General features: G+C 46.6%; 2 protein-coding genes across 3 annotated transcripts in view; both read right to left on the reverse strand.

The window, feature by feature from the left end:
• Sty (sprouty signaling antagonist) overlaps positions 1 to 5,409 on the reverse strand; it is a 35,128-nt gene extending 29,719 nt beyond the window's left edge. The window contains exons 1-2 of the mRNA XM_071787278.1: positions 5,230 to 5,409; positions 1,556 to 1,931 (exon numbers count right to left, since the gene is read on the reverse strand). Of these exons, the coding sequence (XP_071643379.1) occupies positions 1,556 to 1,931; positions 5,230 to 5,409 (556 nt within the window). The remainder of the gene's footprint in view (positions 1 to 1,555; positions 1,932 to 5,229) is intronic.
• Positions 5,410 to 8,075: 2,666 nt separating this feature from the next.
• Positions 8,076 to 23,204, reverse strand: part of Eif5b (eukaryotic translation initiation factor 5B) — a 33,604-nt gene continuing 18,475 nt past the window's right edge. For both annotated transcript variants that reach the window (XM_071788296.1, XM_071788297.1), the window contains exons 15-16: positions 12,733 to 12,894; positions 8,076 to 9,486 (exon numbers count right to left, since the gene is read on the reverse strand). In XM_071788296.1, the coding sequence (XP_071644397.1) occupies positions 9,379 to 9,486; positions 12,733 to 12,894 (270 nt within the window). In that variant the 3' untranslated portion in view covers positions 8,076 to 9,378. The remainder of the gene's footprint in view (positions 9,487 to 12,732; positions 12,895 to 23,204) is intronic.

Consider the following 23,204-nt stretch of genomic DNA (forward strand, 5'->3'; position numbering starts at 1 on the left):
TCAGGTATACTCTTATTAATGATGCTAGCGCGCTGTGAATCGTCAGTTATGCGCTCATTATGAAACGTACCTCTCCTTTCGTCGACCACGGAGCATGGGCAAATAAACAGAAACGCGGCGGACCGACGCGCGACGGTGCGGGTACGGGATACGGGTACGGACGGAATAAAAAGAAAAGTGTCGGGAGCCAGTTGGTCCGGGTCATTTGCCCGACAGCCGTCCATCCCGGACGTCGTTTTTCCGACGAAATCGTATGCTGCTTGATAAACCCTGGTCGACCATCGTCGCCGGAGGGCATTATATTTGGTGGAATGTTAATATCATCCATTTCGTTCGCCACGTTGCGTTGCCCGCCAACAACGCCAACGCCAATGCCAACGCCGCGCCGCGCCGTAATGGCAGCATTACCAATATTACCGTATTTCTGCCGGTATCGGTAGCGTGATACTACGAGTGGTATTACGTATTGTCGAACGTGTGACGTTGATCGTGTGACGGTTAGCGTGCTACGTTAGACAGATAGACAAGGGTGAAAAGAAGGAGGAGTGGCTCGTCGCGTTTCGCGACGAATGGCCACTATAGTGGCCACCCGCGAGACTGATCCCGTGTAATAATCTCTCTAGGCCTGGTCGTTTTTGCTCGACTTGTTGCACGGTTCATCTTTCCTCTTTGTCTTTTCATATTGGAGAGAAAAGGAGAAAAGGAGAAAAGGAAAAAAGCAGAAAGATCCAAAAAAATATTTATTTACATTGTTGCCATAGAGCTTATTTACTTAATATATAATACACATATTTATTTAGAATTAAATATTTTTATTTAAATTAAGTAAAAATATCTACGTTTAAATAAATATGTGCATTATATATTAAATAAATAAGCTCTTGGCAACAGTCTAAATAAATTTTAATAAATAGTTTTTTTCATCTAAATATTATTTTCTCAGTGTAGGTGCTCGACGAGGGTGATATATTGCCTGATAAATAAAAAGCAGACTCTGTGCTCTGTGCGCCAACTCATCGCGAATTCTATCCGTCGTATAACGAACACTCGCGGCCCGTTTTTCCATACAACGGTAATGTAGCAGTGGCCAGCTCCGCCGCGGCCGTCGCGAAAGGGTTAAGAGAGTTCTGAAAACTTGTACGTCTTTCGAACCACACGGGTAACCGTTAAGATGCGAAGCACCTCGAGAACACGAGTGATTCACTTAATTATCGTGCACGATATGCTGCTCGAAGCACCGTAAGAAAACCGAGGAAATGAGGGAGAGACGTAGGAAAACGCGTAGGACGTTTCGCGCACTCACCGGCGCGACGGCGACGGCGACGGCGACGGCACACGCGGAGCGTCGCGCGTCGTAGGAGCGCTCCGTTATCCTTAATCGCGCATACGTAGTTGTATGCGGTCGAGAGGTCTCACCAGCGCGCGTGGCTATCCCGGAGCACTTTGGGGACTCGCGTTTTATTTTTCCGTCAGTTCCGTCATCGGGGCGCGAAACCGGGGAAGGAAGGTCGTCTAACAGATGAAAGAACGTAAGTATACTCCGAGGTACACTCACCGGTACGACTTGGGGGCCGTGGGGGCGCAGGATACTGGGGCGGCGTCAAGAGCGGCGGCTGCGGCTGCGGCTGCGGCTGCGGCGACACTTGAACAACGGCCGAGGGGTTTGTGCAGCCCTGGGACGTGGACAACAACGTGGTTGGCACAATCGTGGCCGCTGTCTTGGTCGGCGGCGCCGTCGTCGTCGTAGTCGCCGTCGCTGCCGTATTATCCGTCCTCGCGGTCGACGCCGGACGTTGCGGCGCGTCCTCGCACCTCGTCCTCAAGACGACGGCGTTACACGCTCGGAGCGGCCGCCGCGGGGGCAGCGCCGGGGGCGGGGTGTTGTCCGAGGTATCCACACTTTCGGCACTTTTCGTTTCACTTGTACTCCTCTCTCACGCCCGGGGCATACGTTACGTCGCGTCCTGGGCACACGACCCGCACTCTTGGAGAGAAAGAGAGAGAGAGAGAAAGAGAGTGTACACGTTACGTATATATCACGTGTATTTATATATTTATTAATTAAGCCTATACGCGACCGCAACGAGGAGAACCACAAAGCGAAATGTAGTTTCCACTTCGCGCCACTTCCGATGTATCCGAGAGAGAGACTGAACGTCGGTTCGTGAACTCGACGTCCACTCCTCTTCCTGCTACTCCTTCTTCTTCTCCTTCTCCTCTTCCTACTACTACTACTACTACTATACTGTCGTCGCCGTTGCTGCCGCTGCCGCTGCTCCTTCTTCTTCTTCTTCTGTTACTCCTCCTCCTCTTCCTCCTCCTCTCCGCTCGCACTTCCGGCACAGGTCACAACGTCACAGCACGCAAGCACATACATATCTCCTAAGGCGAGATCCGAGAGTGCGGAAGCGACATTAGAGGCAAGTTGGAACGCTCGCGCGCGCGCGCGCGCGCACGCGGGGACGAACGAGCCAACGAACGAACAAGCTTGGACTTTTCTCGACTCGATCGAGAGCGAGCGACGTTGCTTCACATCGAGAGTTGAATAGACCGGCCGCGACGAATGTAGCAGAACGGAAAACAGAAGAGATATAATAGAGTGAGAGAAGAGAGAAAGAGAGAGAGGAAGAGAGATAGAAAGAAAGAGAAAGAGAGAGAGAGAGAGAGAGAGACACGCGCGCGGTGACACGACACAGCGAGGAGGAGAGATCGGTACACCGCGGGGTCTTCTCGCGCACTGGCTAGCGAACACACACACACGAGACAGGCCACAGGCCCTCTTTCGGTGCCCCGACACGACGCGCTCTCGCCCGCCTTGCTTGCCTGCTTGCCTGCCTGCCTGTCTGCCTGCCTGCCTCCTTCGTCTCTGTTCTCTCTTTCCCTCCCTCCCTGTCTCTTTCTCCCTTTCTCCCTGTCTCCCTCTTTTCTCTATATATCTCTCTCTCTTTTTCTCGAGGAGCACGTATGCGCTCGCTTGCCGGAGCAAACGAGACGGAATCTTACGAGAGACCGCACAACTACTACACGACACGCGAAAGAGAAAGACGCGATGGGAAAGAGAGAGTGGGAGAGAGAGGGAGAGGGGGGAGAGAGAGAGATGGAGGGAGGGAGGGAGGGAGGGAGAGAGAGATAGATCCGCAGAGCTTAGTAGGGAGGCCCAGAGAGAGAAAGAAAGAAAATGAGGAGAAAAAGAGAGGCGACTCTGAATCTCGCGTAGGCCGTCTGCCAGTAAACAGGCTCCTTCATTCACTGCTTATTTTATACGGGCGGCCCCCTATATGCTTCACAGAAATAGCCACCCTCGTTCTGTCCTTGTCGCACGCGTGCACGCACCGCGCACGCACGTTTGTACGTACGGGCCGGATACGTTCTCTCGCGCCGCGTTTTGTCCCTCCTTTTTCTCTCTCTCTCTCTCTCTCTCTCTTCCTCCCGCGTTTCTGGCTCTCCTTTCTCTCGCGCTCCCGCATTCGTGTCATGCGGCTCGCATCTCGAATAACCGCGTTGGTCTCGGTGAAAAAGCGCGGTGCGGGAGTCGGTGGCCGCCGCACTCCTCTTCGCGCATAATTCTACCCTCCGCGCGGCCTTTTCTCTTTACCGATGTTCTTACTTCTCTCCTCGTCCTTCCGCGCCTTTCTCGGTCTCGTGTCTCGTCTTTCGTTTTTCCGACGAAGCGCGGTTGGCTGCGCGGGCGGATGGCTGCCTGGCGTTACGTTGCGGCGCGGTGCGGGCTGTGGGGTGCGGCACGGCGACGACAGGTGCGCGACGAATAATGCCGACGGTGACGTCTTCCTCGCGACGGTGTCGCAATGGGATTTCAACCGATTCGTTGATAGCTTTAAACTTGCGACGTCTCACTCGCGACGTGTGTTTTCATTGTCGTCGGACAAAAATAAGAAATCGCTATACTCCCTCTCGAAAAAAATTTGTCTCTGTCGCGTCGTCGCGCTACGTCCTACGTTCTACGTGTGGCAGCGTTCGCCAAATGCGTTTTCGCGTCCGTCGCATCGTCGTACGTTGCACGGCATCTTTGGTGACGAGTGACGACAGTTTTTCGGCCAAGATATGGGAAGGGAAGAAGGGGAGACTCGCGACTCGCGACTCGCGACTCGCGACAGATAAACCAGAACCAGACCGAGCTTACGAAAGTTACGAACGTAGGCGACGTAGGCGTAGGGGTTTGCGGTTTGCGCCTCCGCTGCTGGTTCTCTCGAATGGCGAGCCAGGCGAGGAGGCGAGCCTCCGGCCTCCGGCCGGACTAATGCTAAATGCACATGCACACCCGTGAGGCAGGCGCGTTCGCTCGCGTTCTCGCCACGCTCGCCGGGATACCGGGTATAGTGTATGCGCGTTCGTTCGCGTCGCTTTTCCTCTCTCTCTCTTTCTCTCCTTCCCTCCGGCGTCGCCGAGACGAGAACGGGATTACGAGCGAGCCAAGTGGAAGGAAGTAAAAAGAGACGGAGCGGAGTGGATAGACCGTCAGGGGAGCTGGCCGAAGGGCGAGCGGCGGGCGGCGGGAGGACGCATGCGGCATGAACGGAGCGGAGAGCGGAGCGCGCGTCTGCTTCTTCGTTTGTCCTTTCGTTTATTCGTTCGTTCGCTCGCTTGCTCGGCTGATCGTGTACGATGGAGTAAACGAGACTGTGTTACGTTTGTTCGATGCGCGGGAGTGAGACAACCGCAGTCCGCACAAGTTCAGCTGGCCTCGGCGGCCATGCCGGTGTAGATCGCGAGCCAGGCGCGTACCATCGCGCCACCGGGCCGGGCCGGGCCGGACCGTTGCTTCCACGCTTCTTCGTCAAGAAATTTTCTCTTGAGCTTCTGGAAAAGTTGCCAGGTTATTCTCTCGATTCTTCTTGTTTTCTATTTCCAATCCTCTGGTCCCTTGTCGCGCGTCGGTGGCCGTTGCCGCGGCGTTTCCTACGTGCGTCGCACCCCCGTCGACGATACGTCGCGCTCGGGCATCGGGAAACAAAGAGAGTCGGCACGTTTTTCCTCTTTTCCTCGCGCTCGGCTCGGCTTGGCAGCTGCCCTCGGATACGGCTACGGCCCCGTCCGTGTCGTATGCCGTGTGCGCGCACGATCCAACAACACCGTCAACACCGATCGTCGTCGCCACGGAGCCGGAGAGGAGGCACCCGCGCGCGTGCAACGTGCGTTCCTGGATGCCGTCCTATGCGCTGCTGCGAATGCCGCGATAATGCTCGAGCATCCACAAAATACGCGTCTCACGAAATCAACTTCTCCAGCGGGCTCTAGCTTCTCGCCACTGTTTCTCTCTTGCTCCACTGCTAGGGCGATCGCGTCCCTGACTTTCTGGAACGACCGGCTGATGCTCGGCGCTGCTGCGCCGTTGATAGACTCTGTCTCTGTTCGCGTATGTACAAACAGCTGAAACAGCGCGAGCGGCATTTCATCTCCTTCTCCCGTTCGCCGTTCAGCCGCTGCCTCTCTCTCTCTCTCTCTCTCTCTCTCTCTCTCTCTCTCCCCCTCTGTCTATCTCCGTGGGTGGAATACGCATGCGCGCTCCAACACTGAAAGGCGGGTATGCGATTTCATTGACGCTAGAAACCAGCGGCAGCGTCAAGAAAATGTAGTGGGGGAAGAAGTTTCGTTGAATTTTGCGGTACGCTAAAAAGTTGAGACGGTCTGAACTTCTTCCCCCACTACATTTTCTTGACGCTGCCGCTGGTTTCTAGCGTCAATGAAATCGCACCTATATGTGCGAGCGCGAGCGATATTTACGCGCCGCGCTCCGCGCTTATATCCGCGCGCGCGTGCTATACAACTAGCACATGCACGCAGTTGCACCTCGCGCCTCGCACCCACCCGCGCGTCTCGCACAGCCACCAAGCCACCAAGCTGCCGAGGCACCGTGACGCCTGCGACCAGGTCGACCCTTCTCTGTCCTCTCCCGTCCCGCGCTCGCGTACACCGTACAAACATCGAGTTCTGGCAGACGCGATACTTCATTCATGCTCGTGTTGTGCGTTGTGAGGCCAGGGCTGACGCGCGGTGCCGCGGTGCCGCGGTGCCTCCTCCGCGTGACAAGTATGGAAGCGAAATCAAGTTTATCAAGTCCATCTCTCGAGGGCGACCGACCTGATTTCGAATCAAATTTCGCCCTACCGCCACGATTTACGAGTTTTTACATCTTACGCCGCATATATTATATGTATTTACACTTTACGCTTATGTACCCATGGAGTTAAACGGTATACGTTACATTTTTTTATAACGTCATGTTTCGCGCTACATCTTATGTTTCTTCCTGTTTATCTACCTGAAGTAAAATCCGCCGCGTGTTTATATCACGCCTTATACTTTTAACACACGTTACATAATTCTTGCTCTTTTTGAGATTAAGAAACGCATTTGCGAGTAGTTGGATTTTTTTCGGGGTAAAAGATGACTCAGTCGCGCGTCGTATTCGCCTAATTTATATCCTTTAAAAGTTGCGTTGGAAGCCGCAACATTGAGTGTGAGGATGGGTAGCGTTCGGGAGGACGTCGGTAGTAGTGATAATAGGAATACTCATTCAGGTGATCGAACGTCGTACCACCGATCTCGCGGCGCGTATATAGTATCGGTATCGGTATCAGTATCAGGCACGCGGGCACGCGGGCTCCTGCTCTTCCACATTTCAGGTCGACTCGGGACTCGGCTCTCTTCGTAAACGTCCGCCGACTACCATCCTCTTTCATCCTCGTCGCTCGCTCCCGGCTCCCTCGACCTCTTCTTCCCCCTTTCCCTTTCCTGTCAATCCCCCTTGCCCCCCACCGCCGCCGCCGCCGTCACGCAACTCGTTCACTCCATTTGCTCGCGGGTATGTCGTACGGACTTACGGAGGTGCCGTGTGTGTATCAAATATATGTTTGTGGGTACGTTGCTCCTCCTATATACTCGCCTGCGCCTGTTCTAAAGCGGACGCGAGCGCAGCGCGAGATGAGAGAGTAAAAAGCGATATTCTTCCTGATCCTTCCTACGGACGAAACGGCACGATTTCGGTCCAGAATCGTCGGACGCGCGTTTGACGCGATTTTATTTAGCCTACTCCCCGGGTATTACTTTACACGCGTTCCCGCGTTTTACGTTGCAAATCTCTTCGTTTAGGAATATCACCAACGTACTCGCGGGAATTAATATTCTTACTATTCTTAGGCGCGTCCGACTCGCTTAGAATAATTCGGTATACTTATCACGGGATGGTATCCCATCACGCGAGATTATGAAAATAGTTTCCCACTAAATTGGAAACTAACGACCTGACCCGGCCATTGGTTTCACTTTGCGCAAGGCAGTGATCTCGCCGCGCTTCGACGGATTTATCGAAAAAGATGTTAGAGTTAGGATATAGGTATATCGTTGCACGTCCGCGAAACATTAACGTTAAGTTAACATACACCGTATCGCAGCGAATCATGACTCGTGTGATGAATTAACACTTGGACGGTTAGACATTATCATTATACATACATTTGAATTTGGATTTTCACATAAAATACATACGTGACACGAGTACTGCCGCAAACACGTGAAATGCTCCGTGAAATTCACAGATTGACTCCACTTCCAATCAGCTTTTTATATTTATATACAACACAAAAGCATTTAAAAAAATTATATATTAATGTCAGTTTGTTAATGATGTCGAATACTTGAATATCGTAGTTTCGCAACCAAAAACGAGGCGCGTTCAGCGCGTTTTTCTGTTATTGGGAGAAAAAAAGAAAGAAAGAAAGAAAGAAAATTTAACGACCTTTCTTCGCGGAGAGTAATAAAACGCTTGCTTGATGAGCTCCTTGGGTTATCTAATAAGGCAGGACGCGCGAGAACGCCGCGCCGCGCCGTCGCGGTCGTATTATATGTATAATACATATATGTACGTGTACGCAAGTACCCAAGGTCCTCAACGGGTGTTACGTTACCCTATGGTCTTTGCGAATGTGACACCAAGGCGCGCACCTGTCCGAAAGTGGTCGCGAGGAGTGCAGAGGTCATTATTAGGCAGCTTTTGCGATATTATGTTTCGGATACGATAACCGCTAATAATCTCTCATTGTCAGTACATACTCATCTACATACAACACGTCACGTTATATTTTTATAAATATATTTTTTTTACATATATTTAGAAAGTAATATATCCTCTCAGTAATATATCCATTTATAGTTTTATATCGTATTACTCTCAGGTGGACACGTAATTAATGGATAGTTAATTCTATCAATTCTATGCGCGACTTGGATGTTTATCGCATGGAAATCTGGTCTATCGCAAAAAGCGGCTCTTGGGATTCGTTTCATCGTCATCGTCGGGTCGGGACGCTTCGGGTGCACTTGGTTGTGTTCCGGACGCAACCGGAGGCGGAATATGTATGACATACCTTATTCTGAGAAGCGGCGAGACCCGCTTCCTCGTCCGCGTCGCCGCGATGCTCATCAGCTGACGGCTGACGGTTGATTCGTGTTTCACGCAACAGTTACGGGGAACAACAGTGTTTTAATCACGAGCGTGTAACTCACTTGAGTCCGTCACCCGATTCTTCTTTGAAATTCGTACAAAGTCGTCGCGGACAAATATGAAAAATGCAGAGAAACGTAAGGCGACCGATGATCGACCGGTTTACATTATTGTGTCGATAAGGAGCGGATCTATCGATTATAATTACATGACGAGATAACCAGGAACATCTGCAACTGATTCGGGGGGCTGAATAAATCGTCAACTTTTGATAATATTTCCATCCGTTAATCGTACTCTATAATATTATATGTATATTGTACACACAATTGGGGTTACGTATGACGTCTCTTTTAATAAAATAACATATCCCGTCGATACATTTATTATATGAAATTATCTTCGACAGTCATTGAATTGGCGATGTGAGTATGAGTATCGAGATGCCAGCGAAGAAAAAGAAAGACATTTCGCCTAACGCAACGCTCAACGTCGGCGACGCGCGATACGTTGGGTGCATCCAGGAGTACGATCGCTCACTGAATCACTAACAATAAGTAACGATAGAATGTGATTGGTTCTTACCTTTGGATCTAACCATTAACCAATCACACTTAATTACTACTTAGCTGCTTAGTGAGCGGTCGTGCTCCTGATAGTCTCCTGGAATCTGGAATCTCCTGGATGCACCTGTTGTCGTCTTGCATTGCTTTCGTTCATAGCGAGACAAGTATCTCGCGTTGGCTGAACGATTTCAATCCAGTCTCAGCCCCGGCCGTCTTTCCTCGGCCGTTTATACTGTTAGTAATACGAGCGGCGACGTTTATATCTACACGCCACACGGGCGTGGCAGCAATGCGAATCGCGTGCACCGCTTCCCTCGAGAGGATATCCGGTGTGGATATCCTCATCGTATCCTAGAGTATCTGGAAGAGCTTCTTCAATTCCACCATGAGTTGCCAATCGGTCTTTAGCAGGTCATCTCTAAAGTAATCCTTGCATGCGTCTATACTCTGCCTGCTTATCTGTAACAGTTCGAGATATGGAGCTTCCGTTATCGGATGATAAAACGTGTGGTCACTACAGATTTCCCGTCCGTAAATAAAATAATAAAAGAAATCCTCCTTTTTCGCTCTAATTGCAAAACGATAGATTAAAAGAAAAAAATCTATATATTTTAACTTATATATATTAATCTCCAACCAACAAAAAAATTCTATTCTAATTCTCTATTCTAATTTTGTTATAATTTTATTTCTTGAATTTTACAAATTTCAATAAGCGGATTTCTAAACAGCGGTTGTCTGATCTAGTAGTGTTTAATAGTAGTAGGAGGATCAGAGTTGTGTAAATTATACGAGATGGAAGAAGAAGGATAAGAGAGGAATAATGTCATGTTTGTAATATCTTAAAGTTGAATCGAGCCCAAAGACCGATCGAGAACTTTGGTAACACGAATATAATCGGCGAATCGGATGATCAGATCGGATAATCGGAGCGTGTGGACTCAAAAGTAGACTGTGACACCATTCATCCGCGAACGTCGAGGCTTTAGGGGAAAAATGTAGCGTCATATGTGTTACACGTTCGAATGACGCAACTTGTAACGGAAACATGGGCGTCATTCGTATGACGTGGCAAGCTGGAACGATCTGTTAAAAGCGAAATCTTATAATAAAATAACGGACAGCTCCGTAATGTGACCGTTTTGCGAGCCGCACGCGTTTCTCAACGCGTGTGCGTTTTCGCGCGATACGTGGAATCGTGACTAATTTTCACGTGGCGCTTTTCGCAAATAGAGAAATACAGGGCCCGTGTTGTGTATGTGTGTGCGCGCGCGCGGGCACGTTGAACCATTCGGAAACGTAACACTTCACAACTGTTTCCGCCCCCACTCTTGGCCGGAAGTCCCGTTTCATTCATGGATCGGTCACAATGGTGGTTTTACGCGGCTATTGAGGACGCCTGCCTCCCGCCACGCCCCTTCTAGCTTTCCTTGCTCCTCACCGCTTCTCGTCCTCTCTCTCTCTCTCTCTCTCTCTCACACACACACACACACACACACACACACACACACACACACACACACACACACACACACGTTTTCGCCCCCCACGTGTTTCCCTCCCTTCCTCCTACGTCTGTATTACCGCTCGTAAAGTACGCGGAACGTTGAATATACAACAGTTCGCGGTAATCATAAAAAATTTCACCGACGGCGCAAAGCGCAGAACGAATTTGAAAGTTTAAGCTTTTCGCGCGAAGCTCACGATCACGATTACGCGTCTCAGATATTATTATGCAATTTCGGCCTGCGTGACGAATATATACAATAGAATCGTGCAAACATGCTCTATCGATCGATCGTTCCGCGATACCATCCTCTTCGGAGAAATTTACCGATCTTTATGGTTGCAATATTCGGCCGCGATTTTCCGTGATTCACTTTTCTCTTTCCGCTGCGTCAAGATTAGGAACAGATTATTCTCGCGGATAAATAAACGGACCTCTGTAAAATAATGACGAGAAATATTATTCCATGTGCCTAATATACATATATATATATAAAATGTGTGTGTGTGTGTGTGTGTGTGTGTGTTAAGCAAATCCCTTTGGCCGAAAGTAGAAATTTGTTTGAAAAACTAAAAGCGCGAACAAAGTATTCTACGTTGTCTATCATTTACAATTTTCACCATCAAAAGCTTTAATTTTATTTAAATTTATGTATTTTTTTTTATACTTTGCAATATTTATTGAGGTTGGAATAAAGTACTAAACTAACACGTAATACAATAATGTTGTACAATTTGTACTTTTGCTATTTTTTCACAAATTTTATATAGCTTCTTGCTTACATAGGAGCGAAAGTTGATCTTAAAACAGAAAGAAATGCTCCGATAAAAAAATGTGTTCGAAGTAAAAAGTTAATGTTTGTTTTCGTCCCACTTTGTTCGTGATTTCGTGCCTTCCTTCGGAGGCATTTTCTTCGAGCGTTGAAAAGCAGAAGCGTTTGCTCTATTTCGCCCGTATGAGCCGGCGTGTCGGCGAATCAGCGGATCAGCGGCTTTGGGAGAATTGTCGTGGGAACAAGATACTTCCGGAACTTATTCCACGAACCGAACGGTAACGACGACTTCCGCTTGCCTACCAAAGCACAGGAAGGTGCTTGAAGCACGATAGAAGAGGCCCGCGGAAAAGGGAAGGAGAAGCGGGGCAGATAGAGAGAGAAACAAGGAAAGGGGGGAAAGAATGAAGATGAGACGTCGGTTTGTACGAAGAAAAGGCATCGGGTACCGTTTCTCATAGAGAAAGAAGAAGAAGAAGAAGAAGAAGTCTACGAAACATCCGTCTTAATTAACGATCACAACAGTCTTTACACACATTTCTACGAGAATAATGTAACGGCGACGGAGTAATTGAAACTTAATCCGCTCACTCCCGCTTTAGTCCTTCATTACTCTTTTCCGCGTACTCGACACGCGCGTTATATATAAAATTTTTATCTCTGGTTTATTTATCTATAATTTGGATTTTTGTACGTGTATATATATATGAAATAAAATTTCTGCTCCAATGTTATCTATTACTTATACAATATATTTCAACACTTGCCTTTGTACTGTATTTAAATATTTATTTAAATATTTGAAGAGACACGTCCTATACTCGCGTCAATTCTTTTGGAGCCCGATAGACAGCACGAAAGTGCGATCAATTAATAACAATAATCGCTCAAATAAAAAACTTTGCACGTGCAAGCGTTACGAAGCATCTGAGCGAATCCGGCCGAACGCGTCCCGTAGCCGATATCCTCGCCTGAAGGAGGAAGACGAAAAAGGAAGAAGAGTGGAGGGAGGAAGGGAAGGGAGATGCGGAGGGGGAAAGGCGTAGTAGCGAGCTTCTACGAAGGCCGGAAGCCGATGGCGGGCGAGTGATCGCCGCCGGATGTTCATCTTCCTTTTTCGATCTAGGTCTCGCATACTAACAAGTCGAATTTGCGTCAACGTAAAAATGTGCTTTTCAGTTTTGCACGGTTTAGAGCGATTTAGCGAGTAAAATAATATACAATTCAACAGACTGATTATAAAATCGCCAAATTTGAAACCAACCAATTGTGTGGATTTGTCACGATACGTAACATATTCATTTTTTCGCAGCTTACGGTGTTTGATTTCGGAAGCTGCAAAATTCTTCTCTCGAATCACAATTGTACCATAATTTATTTTTACATTTAAAACAGAAATTGATCAATTAACGATCAGTGTATATACCTTGCTGACGAGGAAATCTTTCGCCTCGAAATGGCGACCAAACATCTTGGGTGCTTCTCCTGGTACGGGCTCGATTTTGATGCAGACTTCTTGGCCTTTCCTAGCCGATTCCACGGGCTTATGATTGTACTCTACACTAGTTACCATGCCCAAGTCAACAAACTGAAACGATAGATTAACATATTGATTAATTGAGAGAAATAGCATACGATATATATATATATATATATATATATATATTGCAATGAAAAGGAATGTGACGTTTGCAATGATCGAGTGATAGCAATCATCTACATCTACGTGTTATATATATTTGACGCGACATAACTTGTCCCCCACGTAAGTATCTAATTAATTCATACAAATATATTATACACTTGGATGACAAGTTCCGAAGAATTTTAGAGTCCAAAGAATCATTTCACTAATACAAAGGTTTCGTTGATACAGAAATGTTTATTTTCAGATGTATGATCTCAATCAGCGAAATGTGATCAAAGTCGAAAAGATCTGATTGAGGATCTGCTTGCCGTAGCTTCCTCCCTTTCCTTCCGTCTCCGTAATGGTGATTAAGTAAGTAACGTGACACCACATTCATCGCGTGTGCGTTCGCTTGATCTATCGTCATAGGTCATATAGAGGATATCCGAACGCGATTTAAGCGGATCTATCCCGCGAACGAAGCTTCGGCATAGTAGCGCAACTTTCTGTTTTTCGGTCTTTTTTTCGCCATCGATCGTCGACGTCTGGTCGCGTGGGTATAACTCCGCCTAGGCACACCTTTACCGCGACCGGAAGTCGAGACAGCCCAGTATACCTGAACGGCACAGTCGGGCCGAGCCGAGCCGAGCCGAGCCGAGCCGAGCTGTGTCGTGCCGTGCCGTGCCGTGCTTGCCTCGCAACCGAGTCCGAGACGTGGGTACGCATTTTCGTCGTGAATACCGGCGAGAATCGGTGAACCAAGTAGGTAGGTAGGGAGGCGGGCAGGCAGATACCCGCATATATGTACGTAGGCCGGCACGCAGTAGGCTGGCTCGCCGTAGACAGATCCACCGGGTGTTCACAAATATCCGTATCGCAAACGACAAAAAATTGAGCTACAAATCACCAGACTTCCGGTCAAGATTTCAATTCTTCGATTTTATTCCGTACTGTTGTAGCAATGTATAAAGTATTCCAAGGAAATATCTAGGAGACAGCGTACTTAGTCATTCTCTCTCGCTCTCCCTTTCTCCGCCTCTCTCCAGATATAATGACGTTATTATTAGTTAGCAACTCTAGCTTGACTGTAGTTTCAAGCATTTTGATCACGCAAATTAGACATTGCAATAATAAACGCGGGTGCAATCCATCGCGTAAGTTTCGTTTTATAAGAAAAAAAAAATGAAGAAAACGACGAGTTTTCTTCAAGATATAGATTTTCAATATCGATTCGTAGAAAACTGCCCTGGGTGCAAGCTTTTCAGCGGGCGCCGTTAGACGGCTGCAGACTGTGGGTATAGGTATATTGAATCTCGAGACACGCTATATAACGGTGTATACAGGCGAAAAAGCCCCGAGCACGTTGCCCCGCTGGCGCGACACACCTGTGGCAGCGGGAGCGCAAAAGTGGGCGACAAACCCGGACGCGGTCTCGTCCAGGATTTGCAAGAGCGCTCCGCCGCGCCGGCCGTGGCTAGCCGTGGTTAAAAAAGACCCAGCTTCTGCAATGTCGCTGGTCTCTCCATGAGTCTCTCTGCGTAATCGCCGGGGTGAGGGGAGGGGGGGGTGCACGCGTAATCGCAAACTGCATAATCAGAATCTATAATATCCGCCTGTATACGTATCTATGTATATTATCGCGCGACATCGACCTAAAGACGAAAGACGTGCGAGTTTGAAAATGCGATAAATCTATAGGTATGTTCCCGCTCTCGAGTTGCGAAAAACACAGGAAATACATCCGCGTGCAGCAGTATCGAATAATCTTAGGAAAATACGCCACGCACGTTACGAAAGAAAAAAGTATATCCGTTGTGGATCGAGCAGCGCGGAGATGCGAAAGAGAGATGACATCAATTTACCTCACGCAGTGGACCGCGAGAGATAAAACCTTGACTCCATTATCTCTCTACGTACTGTTTTAATATTTATCCCCCAAACTGCGTTAATTACGTATGTATTTCAGATGTTACGGCAGTGGGAGACAGCTATTCTGTGAGCGCGAACATACCTTGGTTCTTAAAGTATTAAGAAACACATTACGAAGATAATGATAAGCAAAAAGCTTATCTCGAAAGTTTATTTTTTTCCCCGACTATGGCCAAAAATAGAGATACTGAATTCGCGAACAAAGCATGCTGGAAGGTGATAGTGATACAGATCACGAGTTGCAACGTAGACGCACACGACAAGCCACGTTATCGTTAGGTGGACAATGACCGGTCGAATATGCCCGCCTGTGTGTGTCCCGAAACCCACGCCAAGAGAGCAATACCTGGCTGGACGTTCAAGCCACCCGGTATCCCCGCCTAGCCGATAACTGAGGTATTGCTTCTCAACCCTTTCTTGAGTGACAGAACGCTGTGACTACAAACCTCGTGAATTAACGACGATGAAACGTAGATGTAAGATATCTCTGGTTACCTTTAGTTTTCCAATGACTCTATTTTTCGAATTTTAAGCAAATTTTTCCATTTTGTTTTATAATAAAAAAAAATGTCAACATTATATGTACCTACACATTACAAAGAAACGTGAAACAACTATCGCTGAAAAGTTTGGAGCCACGGTTTGGTTTATTCCTAGAATACGCATACATACAGATCCAAGTTTTGCTCTTCAATTCTGTTAAGCTTAATTCAAAATCTGTTATTTATCACGTGGTAGATGGTCTCGCGATGCCTTTCATTCTTTTTTACTCTTTATCAAGTTACATTTTAATGCAATAATTACATGTGCGGTGTCAAGGAACGAAAAATGCATCATACAAGGAATATTGTACGTGTCGGAGTTAATCAGCTCAGACGTGAAAAAAAAAGATACGAACGTCCGTTTCCCCGCGCCGCGCGCCGCGCGCCGTGCATGTTTCACGGTATACGCTCTTCTGTGGCCGACGTACTTTTATGGCGTACTCCCGTCGTCAAATTCTCGACACTCTGCTACGACCGAAAGGAATTACCATATAGGTGCACGTGTGCAGGCGGGCAAACGAACCTTGTTCGTCCTCCGCTTCGACCTTCTCCGCCCTTTCTTTCAACCTATCGCGCCGTACGCCTCTCTCTTCAATCCTCTCTCAGCTCTGTTCTCTCAACCGCTCGAGGTTTTGAAATAAAATTCGGGATTCTCGAAGAACTAACCGCTAATTTCGTACGTCTCCTCCGCCCCCCCCTCTCTCTCTCTCTCTCCGTTTTCTTTCGTCTAGCAAATGTATAACATTACGCGATGTATTTTACGACTGACGTGGTCTCCATCGTTTTTGTCACTAGAAATTCCGGAAGTCTCGAGGTCGAACATCCGCGACTTGAGTTTCATCTACGATAGGCAATCTCGATCGTGAACCAAATAAACGATTTTTTATAAAGAGATATTATCGCGTTGTAAAAAGAGAAATAATATCTCCGATTTGAAAGTGATCACTTTAATCGTAGTATTTAAGAAATTTTTGACCGACGTATTAGATATCGACTCTTTCCTTTAAGAAGAAGAAGATTATCCCGGAAGATGTGTAGCGCTGAAGGGATGAAGCCCTAGTAGGCTTTGCAGCTTAAAAACCTGGTCATCACGTTGGGCATAACTCGGTCTCTCGTCTTCTGAAATTACGGAAGCCATTACGAACGTTATCGGCGCGCTTTACCTTTTACGATTAACACGTCAATGGAAGGCGGGAGGAGAGGCGAGAGCGACATAGTCTCGCTCTCTCGAATGCGAGCCGGTCCGGTTACGCGTGGGCCCAGGTGTATATACTGTCTACTTAAGATTTATCTCGCGCGCGTTCCAAGTGTCCGAAAGACATGAGGACCTCTCGCGTTGCGCCACGTGGGCGGAGAAGAGACCCGCAGGATCAGCCGGGTTGATGGCGAGCATGAACCAAACGGAAAAGCATGCCCGTACACATATACAATATACATCTGCATGTACGTCTCATCCGCTCGTCTTCCGATGCTAAACTATCTAACCATTCGCGCGCGGACACCCACTCGTCTGCTGCAGTTTCTCCGATAAGTTCTCGCCATGCCATGCCATGCCACGCTACGTCATTCGGCGTTTATTACGAGTATTGACACATTTATTGTATTTGTGTGCTCGATCGCTCGATCGCTCGCCAATAACCAATTTTTTTTTAAATTAGCAATATGATATATAATTATATGATATATAAACATTATATATAAATAAAGAGTGTCTTGTTGTCTTATAATTGACCGCCCTGTTCGCGGAGGACCCCTTTACTATTCAACCATTCAACGGTCTCGCGCGATCGTGAAACGTCGCGATCATTAAAGCGTGCCCAGCTGCACTGTATGACATTCGAAACCTCTATAGTTGGTGCAATTTTCAACAATTTACAATTAAATAATATTAATACTTCTACAGGTTATTAGTAATATAACGTATATTTAATGTGATTTTGCGGTAGCTCTCTATTATAAATTTCTTATTAAGATAAAATTCAAAGAGAGAGAGAGAGAGAGATTTTTAGTGCATATAAATCACAAATCGTATACAGATATAATATTTTTCAATTATTCACGCGGTTCGGGATTTCGATTTGCCGCTACAGTCATAATACGATGTAGCCACGGTGCGGGGTCAAGAACCTTGAGTGTAAAATGCGCGGCCCCGCCCTAAGGATGGTTCGCGAAAAGTAAAACAAAGAGGAAAAGGATTCCTCATAAATTTGAATCGTGGATGCCGTAGAGAAGGGAACAGCTGCTCGTGAACAGCCTAGGGATCACATGGAGTGAAAAGGGAAGAAAGGAGTTCTTAGAAAGAAGTATAGCGAGAGCCTCGACCTTGGCACTAAGCGCGCGCGCGCGCGCGCGCACACGCTCGCGCGCCATTTGAAGGCCGATCCTTTCTCGGCGCGAAATGGGAATCCGCAGATAGATGCGACTGCACGAGATGCTTAGCCGAAGGCTTGCTTCGTTTCGTGAAAATCATGCTAGACTATGTAAGTTGCACCTGCGTCCTGCGTGCGTCATACTCCGCCGTATGTACCGTAAGTTCCACCGCGGCACCGTGGTGTGTGTGTGTGTGTGTGAGAGAGAGAGAGAAAGAGAGAGAGAGAGAGAGAGAGAGAGAGAGAGAGAGAGAGAGAGAGAGAGAGAGAGAGAGAGAGAGGTCTCTCGCGATACTAAGATATTATCCACGAGATGCGGCGAGATCCCGGCATGAGACTGAAACACGATGTGATTATTTATTCCGCAGGTATGAGATTTACACGCACGGCTTTCGCAGTCCGACTACAGCGGGTGCGTAACGGTACATAACGTTAAAAGATGCACGTGGTGAAAGAATATTGACATATATATGGAAGGTGGAGCATCCTCGAGATATCCTTGTGCATATCGAAAATCGCCTCCGCAAGTGCAATGTTTACATTTGAAAGATAAAACGATTAGATTGTGTGGCGCTACATGATGCTATGCATATATAAGATTCACGCGAAAGACCCTCGAACATATGTAGGAAACTAAGGAAATGAACATTTTGAGAAAAATGTTTATATTGGAATTCTTTCATACATAATATCTGTGTATTTCATAGCGTGCAATGTATACATTTCCTTGTCAATTATCGTACATGTATCAATATGTGAAAGAATATTGATAAGTACTCGACCTTTTTGGACTACGTTTGCATATCAGAATTATTATCACGTAAACATTTAACCTTTCCTCGCCTGACTGTAATATCTTTTTGTCGACTATCATATATTGTTATTTATTCATTGTTAGATTCCATCGTTACAGGAAAGCAAACGGTGTAAAAAGAATATTGAAACGCGGATTTGAATTTTTTTCCAAGTGCTTTCGAATGTCGAAATCATAATCGCAGATCCAATCTTTACATGTAGCGCCTTAGCAGCTTGACTATATAAAACTCTATATTCTATCGTGAACTCGTTATACGCATGTCATCGTCATCTGTTCGCGGAAATTTTATACATTGTCATAAATATTGATGTAATAAGAAGCGATTTTCCATGTTTCCCGGTTGGTGTCCCGGCGTACCGGAAATATTTTCGCGGATTTTTGCGATATTTACATGTGAGGCTTTCGCGGCCTGACTATAGCGTGCGTATACGCGGCCGCATTTATCGCGGGTGCATGCAAGGATAGACGAAAGACGAGGGGGTGGAACCGTTCTTGGCATACTAGATAGCAGACGTGGCGTGTCGCGACGCGTCTCGGCGAGAGCGAGCGAGCGAACGGGCTCACGCGCGCGCGAGACGGGAACCGGAAGTCTATTTTCGTGGCCCGCACCAATTTAGAAGGCTTTATAGTCCGTGCGACGAGAGTTTGCGGCTCTAACGGCCTCACCGCGTGCGTCGTCGGCGCTTTTGGACGCTGTTAAACGAGATTCGCGCCACGTCCTCGTTTTTCGTGAGCATTTAGGCATTTGCGCTCGCGGCTTGAAATTGAGTCCCCCCGGAACCGCGGGGAATCAAATGTCAAATCGGTAAATGACGAAAGAGCGAAGAGTTCCCCTAAAGACATGCCCTCTAAAAACAAACAATATGTATAGTATACATGTAATAAAAAGTAACAAGAAAAAATATTAAGTTACATTAAATAACATTATGCTTCGAAAAATCAGAAGTATGGAAGAGATTTTATTAAAACGCGAGAGAGAGAGAGAGAGAGAGAGAGAGAGAGAGGAGCAGCGCGATCACACGAGATGTCTCGGATTCGGAATTTCGAAAATATCAATGCCGAAGCTCCGAAATGAAAGAAGAATCTTCGAGATATTCCAAGATCACACGTCATTTCTCAGAAATAAGATTGCATACTGTTTTCGTGGATAATTTTGTTGAAAATGTTCCGCGAACTTTCTTGGAATATATATTGGGCAGTGTAAATATATTTGCGAGATTAGACAAACGTCTCGTTCCTGGGGTTAAAAGCCCGCTCGCGTGTGCTATTTAACGGACGTAAGCGTGTCCCTCACGTGTCACGTGTGCCGGAGGTGTTTACTCCTTTTCCGCCACGACGTTTTTTATCGTCGTTGGCAGAATTAATCGTAACCTCGAGTAAAACGATCTCGCCGACATTGGAAACCTCGTATCCGGCCGGACGTTTCCCTCTTCCTCTTCCTTCCCGTTTCTCGCTTCCGTTCTACTAGCCGCTCTTCTCTTTCCTCTAATGTCTCCCTCTTCTTATAATACACAATGCCAAATGACAAGTTTTGCGTTGACAAAACGCTATTTAGAAACAATTCTTCTTTCGCAAAAATATAAAGAAGTCATTATCATTATTAATCGCACCTTTCTTTTATTTCCAGCTTTTATACATTATATCAACTAATCAATTAAAAAAGATAATCTTCCTATTTTTCACTCGTAAAATTTATTTTTCTACGAGATCTTTACTTTCCATTCTGAATTATTCAAAAACTATGTATTTGCCTCGATTTTCTCGTTGAGAGAAAATCTATTTCAAGTAAACCAACAAATCTGCCATTGAGAAATAATGCTGTATATAGAATTTAAGTTGTGCGATGATTTATTTCGAGAACATTAATAGAAAATTTTTTGCACGCGGAGCAAAACTCATTGTCAGACGGAATGTGAGATAGAGAACGACAGGGCGATATTCAGAGCGGGGTAAATAGAGAGGAAGAGCGATATTGAAAAATAAGGGACGCCCGCGCCGTACAGGCTGCTGGTGCAGCACGAAAGAGCACAAACACACGCGTTCGCGGCGCTTACTCACCGACCACATCCCGTCTTTCCGTCTTTCCGTCTTTTGGTCTTCCGACCCTGTCAGTAGCTTTCGTGGAAACGCCTCTGGCTTCCTTCCGGCCGTTTATCATTCGTTAGACGGAAGGGCGGGCGGGCGGGCGGACGGACGGACGGTGCCGAACCCTCTCGACATGCCGAGTGCGGACGCGAGACGTTCGTCCTTTCACAAGAATGCATTCAGTCTGTCGCGGGTATAATAGTGGTAGTGAACGTACAAATGCTAAGTATAAGCGACACACAGTATCCTTTGGTATGCGACCGGCTCTTTTGAGGCTCGGGACAGTCCCTCGAGGTTAACTCGACACATCCGGTTCCGATTGATGTCGTCGAAATTATATGGGTTATATCAGAAAACATTCACGTGGTATAAAAGAGATCCTGACTTTACAATGCTTACTTACTTACAATGCTCGTATAACAACTTAAAATGTTTTCAAGTTTTCTTAAAAATGAACTTTCGCGTATCGATTTTATTATCATTTTTGCTTCCTCATAGAGGAAGCTTTGTCTTCTTTATGTTCATTTTTGTTAACGATGATGAAACGATATTGTTAAACTATATCTAAATTTTGCGTTTTCAAAAAAAAAATACCGACATATCGTTTATCTAACTTGTATATATATACTACGAGCTTTTTAAATCTGTTATGTACTTTTAAATATAATATACATAATTTGTAAGGTAATAGAATGACGATATCTCTGAAAAAGATTGTGTTGAAAGTTTCGCTTCTCTGCAAAAATCGGAAGACAATTCGATTGATCTTGCCGTATTCGATTGGTGTAGCCGTGTCTCGCGTACTTACTTTTTTACTCCTCGGACGATTCGCCAAGTCGGGAAGGATCTTTTCGCGTAAGAGCTCCCTTCTCGTTATACTTGAGAAGTTGAGAGACTAACATCCGCGTGCATCGGGGGCAATTGCGAAATGTCGCGTCGCGGTCTGAATACCTCTCAATAGAGAGATATCCTCTCCGGCTTGAAATTCCTATCCGCCGCGAATTTGCACGCGCGCATGCCACGGCGTATGCGCCAAGGAAAAGGAAGAGGAAACAACGGGCAGGGCGGGGGAGAGGGACGGTATGGGAGAGAAAGGAAGAACGGCTCTATGTACGAGCGCCTTTCCGCCGGAAGAGGACTCGCGCACCAGAGCGTTTCTAGTTCCTGTCGCTCGCCCACGAGCTGAATATAATTCCAAGTGAAATCGTTCTAAGCTACTCAGGTCCTTTCTTAACATTTTTCATTATCCACGAAAGACATCACGATACGCAAGTTGCTCAATAACGGACGTATCTCTTAATATTGATGCGACTTGGGAATCATATTTAAACCTCATAGATTATTTCTCTCTCTCTCTCTCTCTCCTTTTTCCTCTTCGTCCCAGTTATTCGTTTACTCTGCTCGCTCCTACTCAAGCTTCCAACTTTCGCTTTATAAGAACGACAAACGAAGATGCTCCACAATGTCCTGTCCAACTCCGATTTTAATTCATTTTTAATTTAATTTTAATTCAATTTAAATTTTATTTTATTTACTAACTTACGTTGATTTTAAGTACTGATTGATATTTTACAATGTTTCTTGGGATTTTATAATGTTTTGGAAAATCATAATATTTTTCATTACTAAATATACATTTATAAAATACATATGTATGCATTTATAAAAATACATAAAAAAAAACAAATCCAAAGTCGATTGTAAGAGGATATATAAATTCGATCAACTCCTGAGATTCACCTTGCATTTAAAACCGGAGCTTAATGAACAGACGTATTCTGGCTCTATATGTAAACTGACAAAAGTACGACGATTCTATTATACGCGAGCAGACGGTCGCTTAGTTGATAAAGAGGAGGCAGAAGAAAACGGAAAAGAGTGTCGCGCGATATGTACAGCTGGAGCGAAGACTGCGAGGAAGAAGAGAATAACGAAAAAGAAGATGCTTTACGCAGGGAGGTTATTTCCGCCAGGACCATCCAATCGTGAAACGTGCCGAGATCTACTCTCAGAGGGAGCGGAGAGGAAGAGAGAGAGAGAGAGAGAGAGCGCATCGAAAGCGCAGCGCTATCGCGACTCCCGGGTCATCAGGCCGAACAGAATCCGCCACCGAACAAACTGACGGATGTACGAACGGATGGACGAATGATCGGCCTGCCGGTCGGTCGGTCGGCGGAAAGAGCGGAAAATGGATAACGGAGGGGAGAAAAAAAAGGAAACGCCGCAAGAAAACGGCAGGCCGAAAGAATCCGCCGGATTTCCGCTCGCCGTTAAAGCCGCTTATCGAGAGTATCGAGACTGGCGCGTTGCGCAACGCCCGTACTATATGTTTCTCTATGTGTTTCTACATATGTATTTGTGTGCGGTGCGCGCGGCTACGCGCGGGTATGTCCGATAACGCACGATGGAAGTCGCGAGAGAGGAAACGGCGGATAGATGAATAGATATGTTCCATATGAGTTCTCCGAGGCGCTCCCTCTCTCTCCAGGCTCTCTCGCGGCACCATAAAACGGCAGAATAAATTCTAAG

This window comes from Temnothorax longispinosus, chromosome 9 (genome assembly GCF_030848805.1).
Source record: "Temnothorax longispinosus isolate EJ_2023e chromosome 9, Tlon_JGU_v1, whole genome shotgun sequence".
In the NCBI taxonomy this organism is placed as follows: Eukaryota; Metazoa; Arthropoda; class Insecta; order Hymenoptera; family Formicidae; genus Temnothorax; species Temnothorax longispinosus.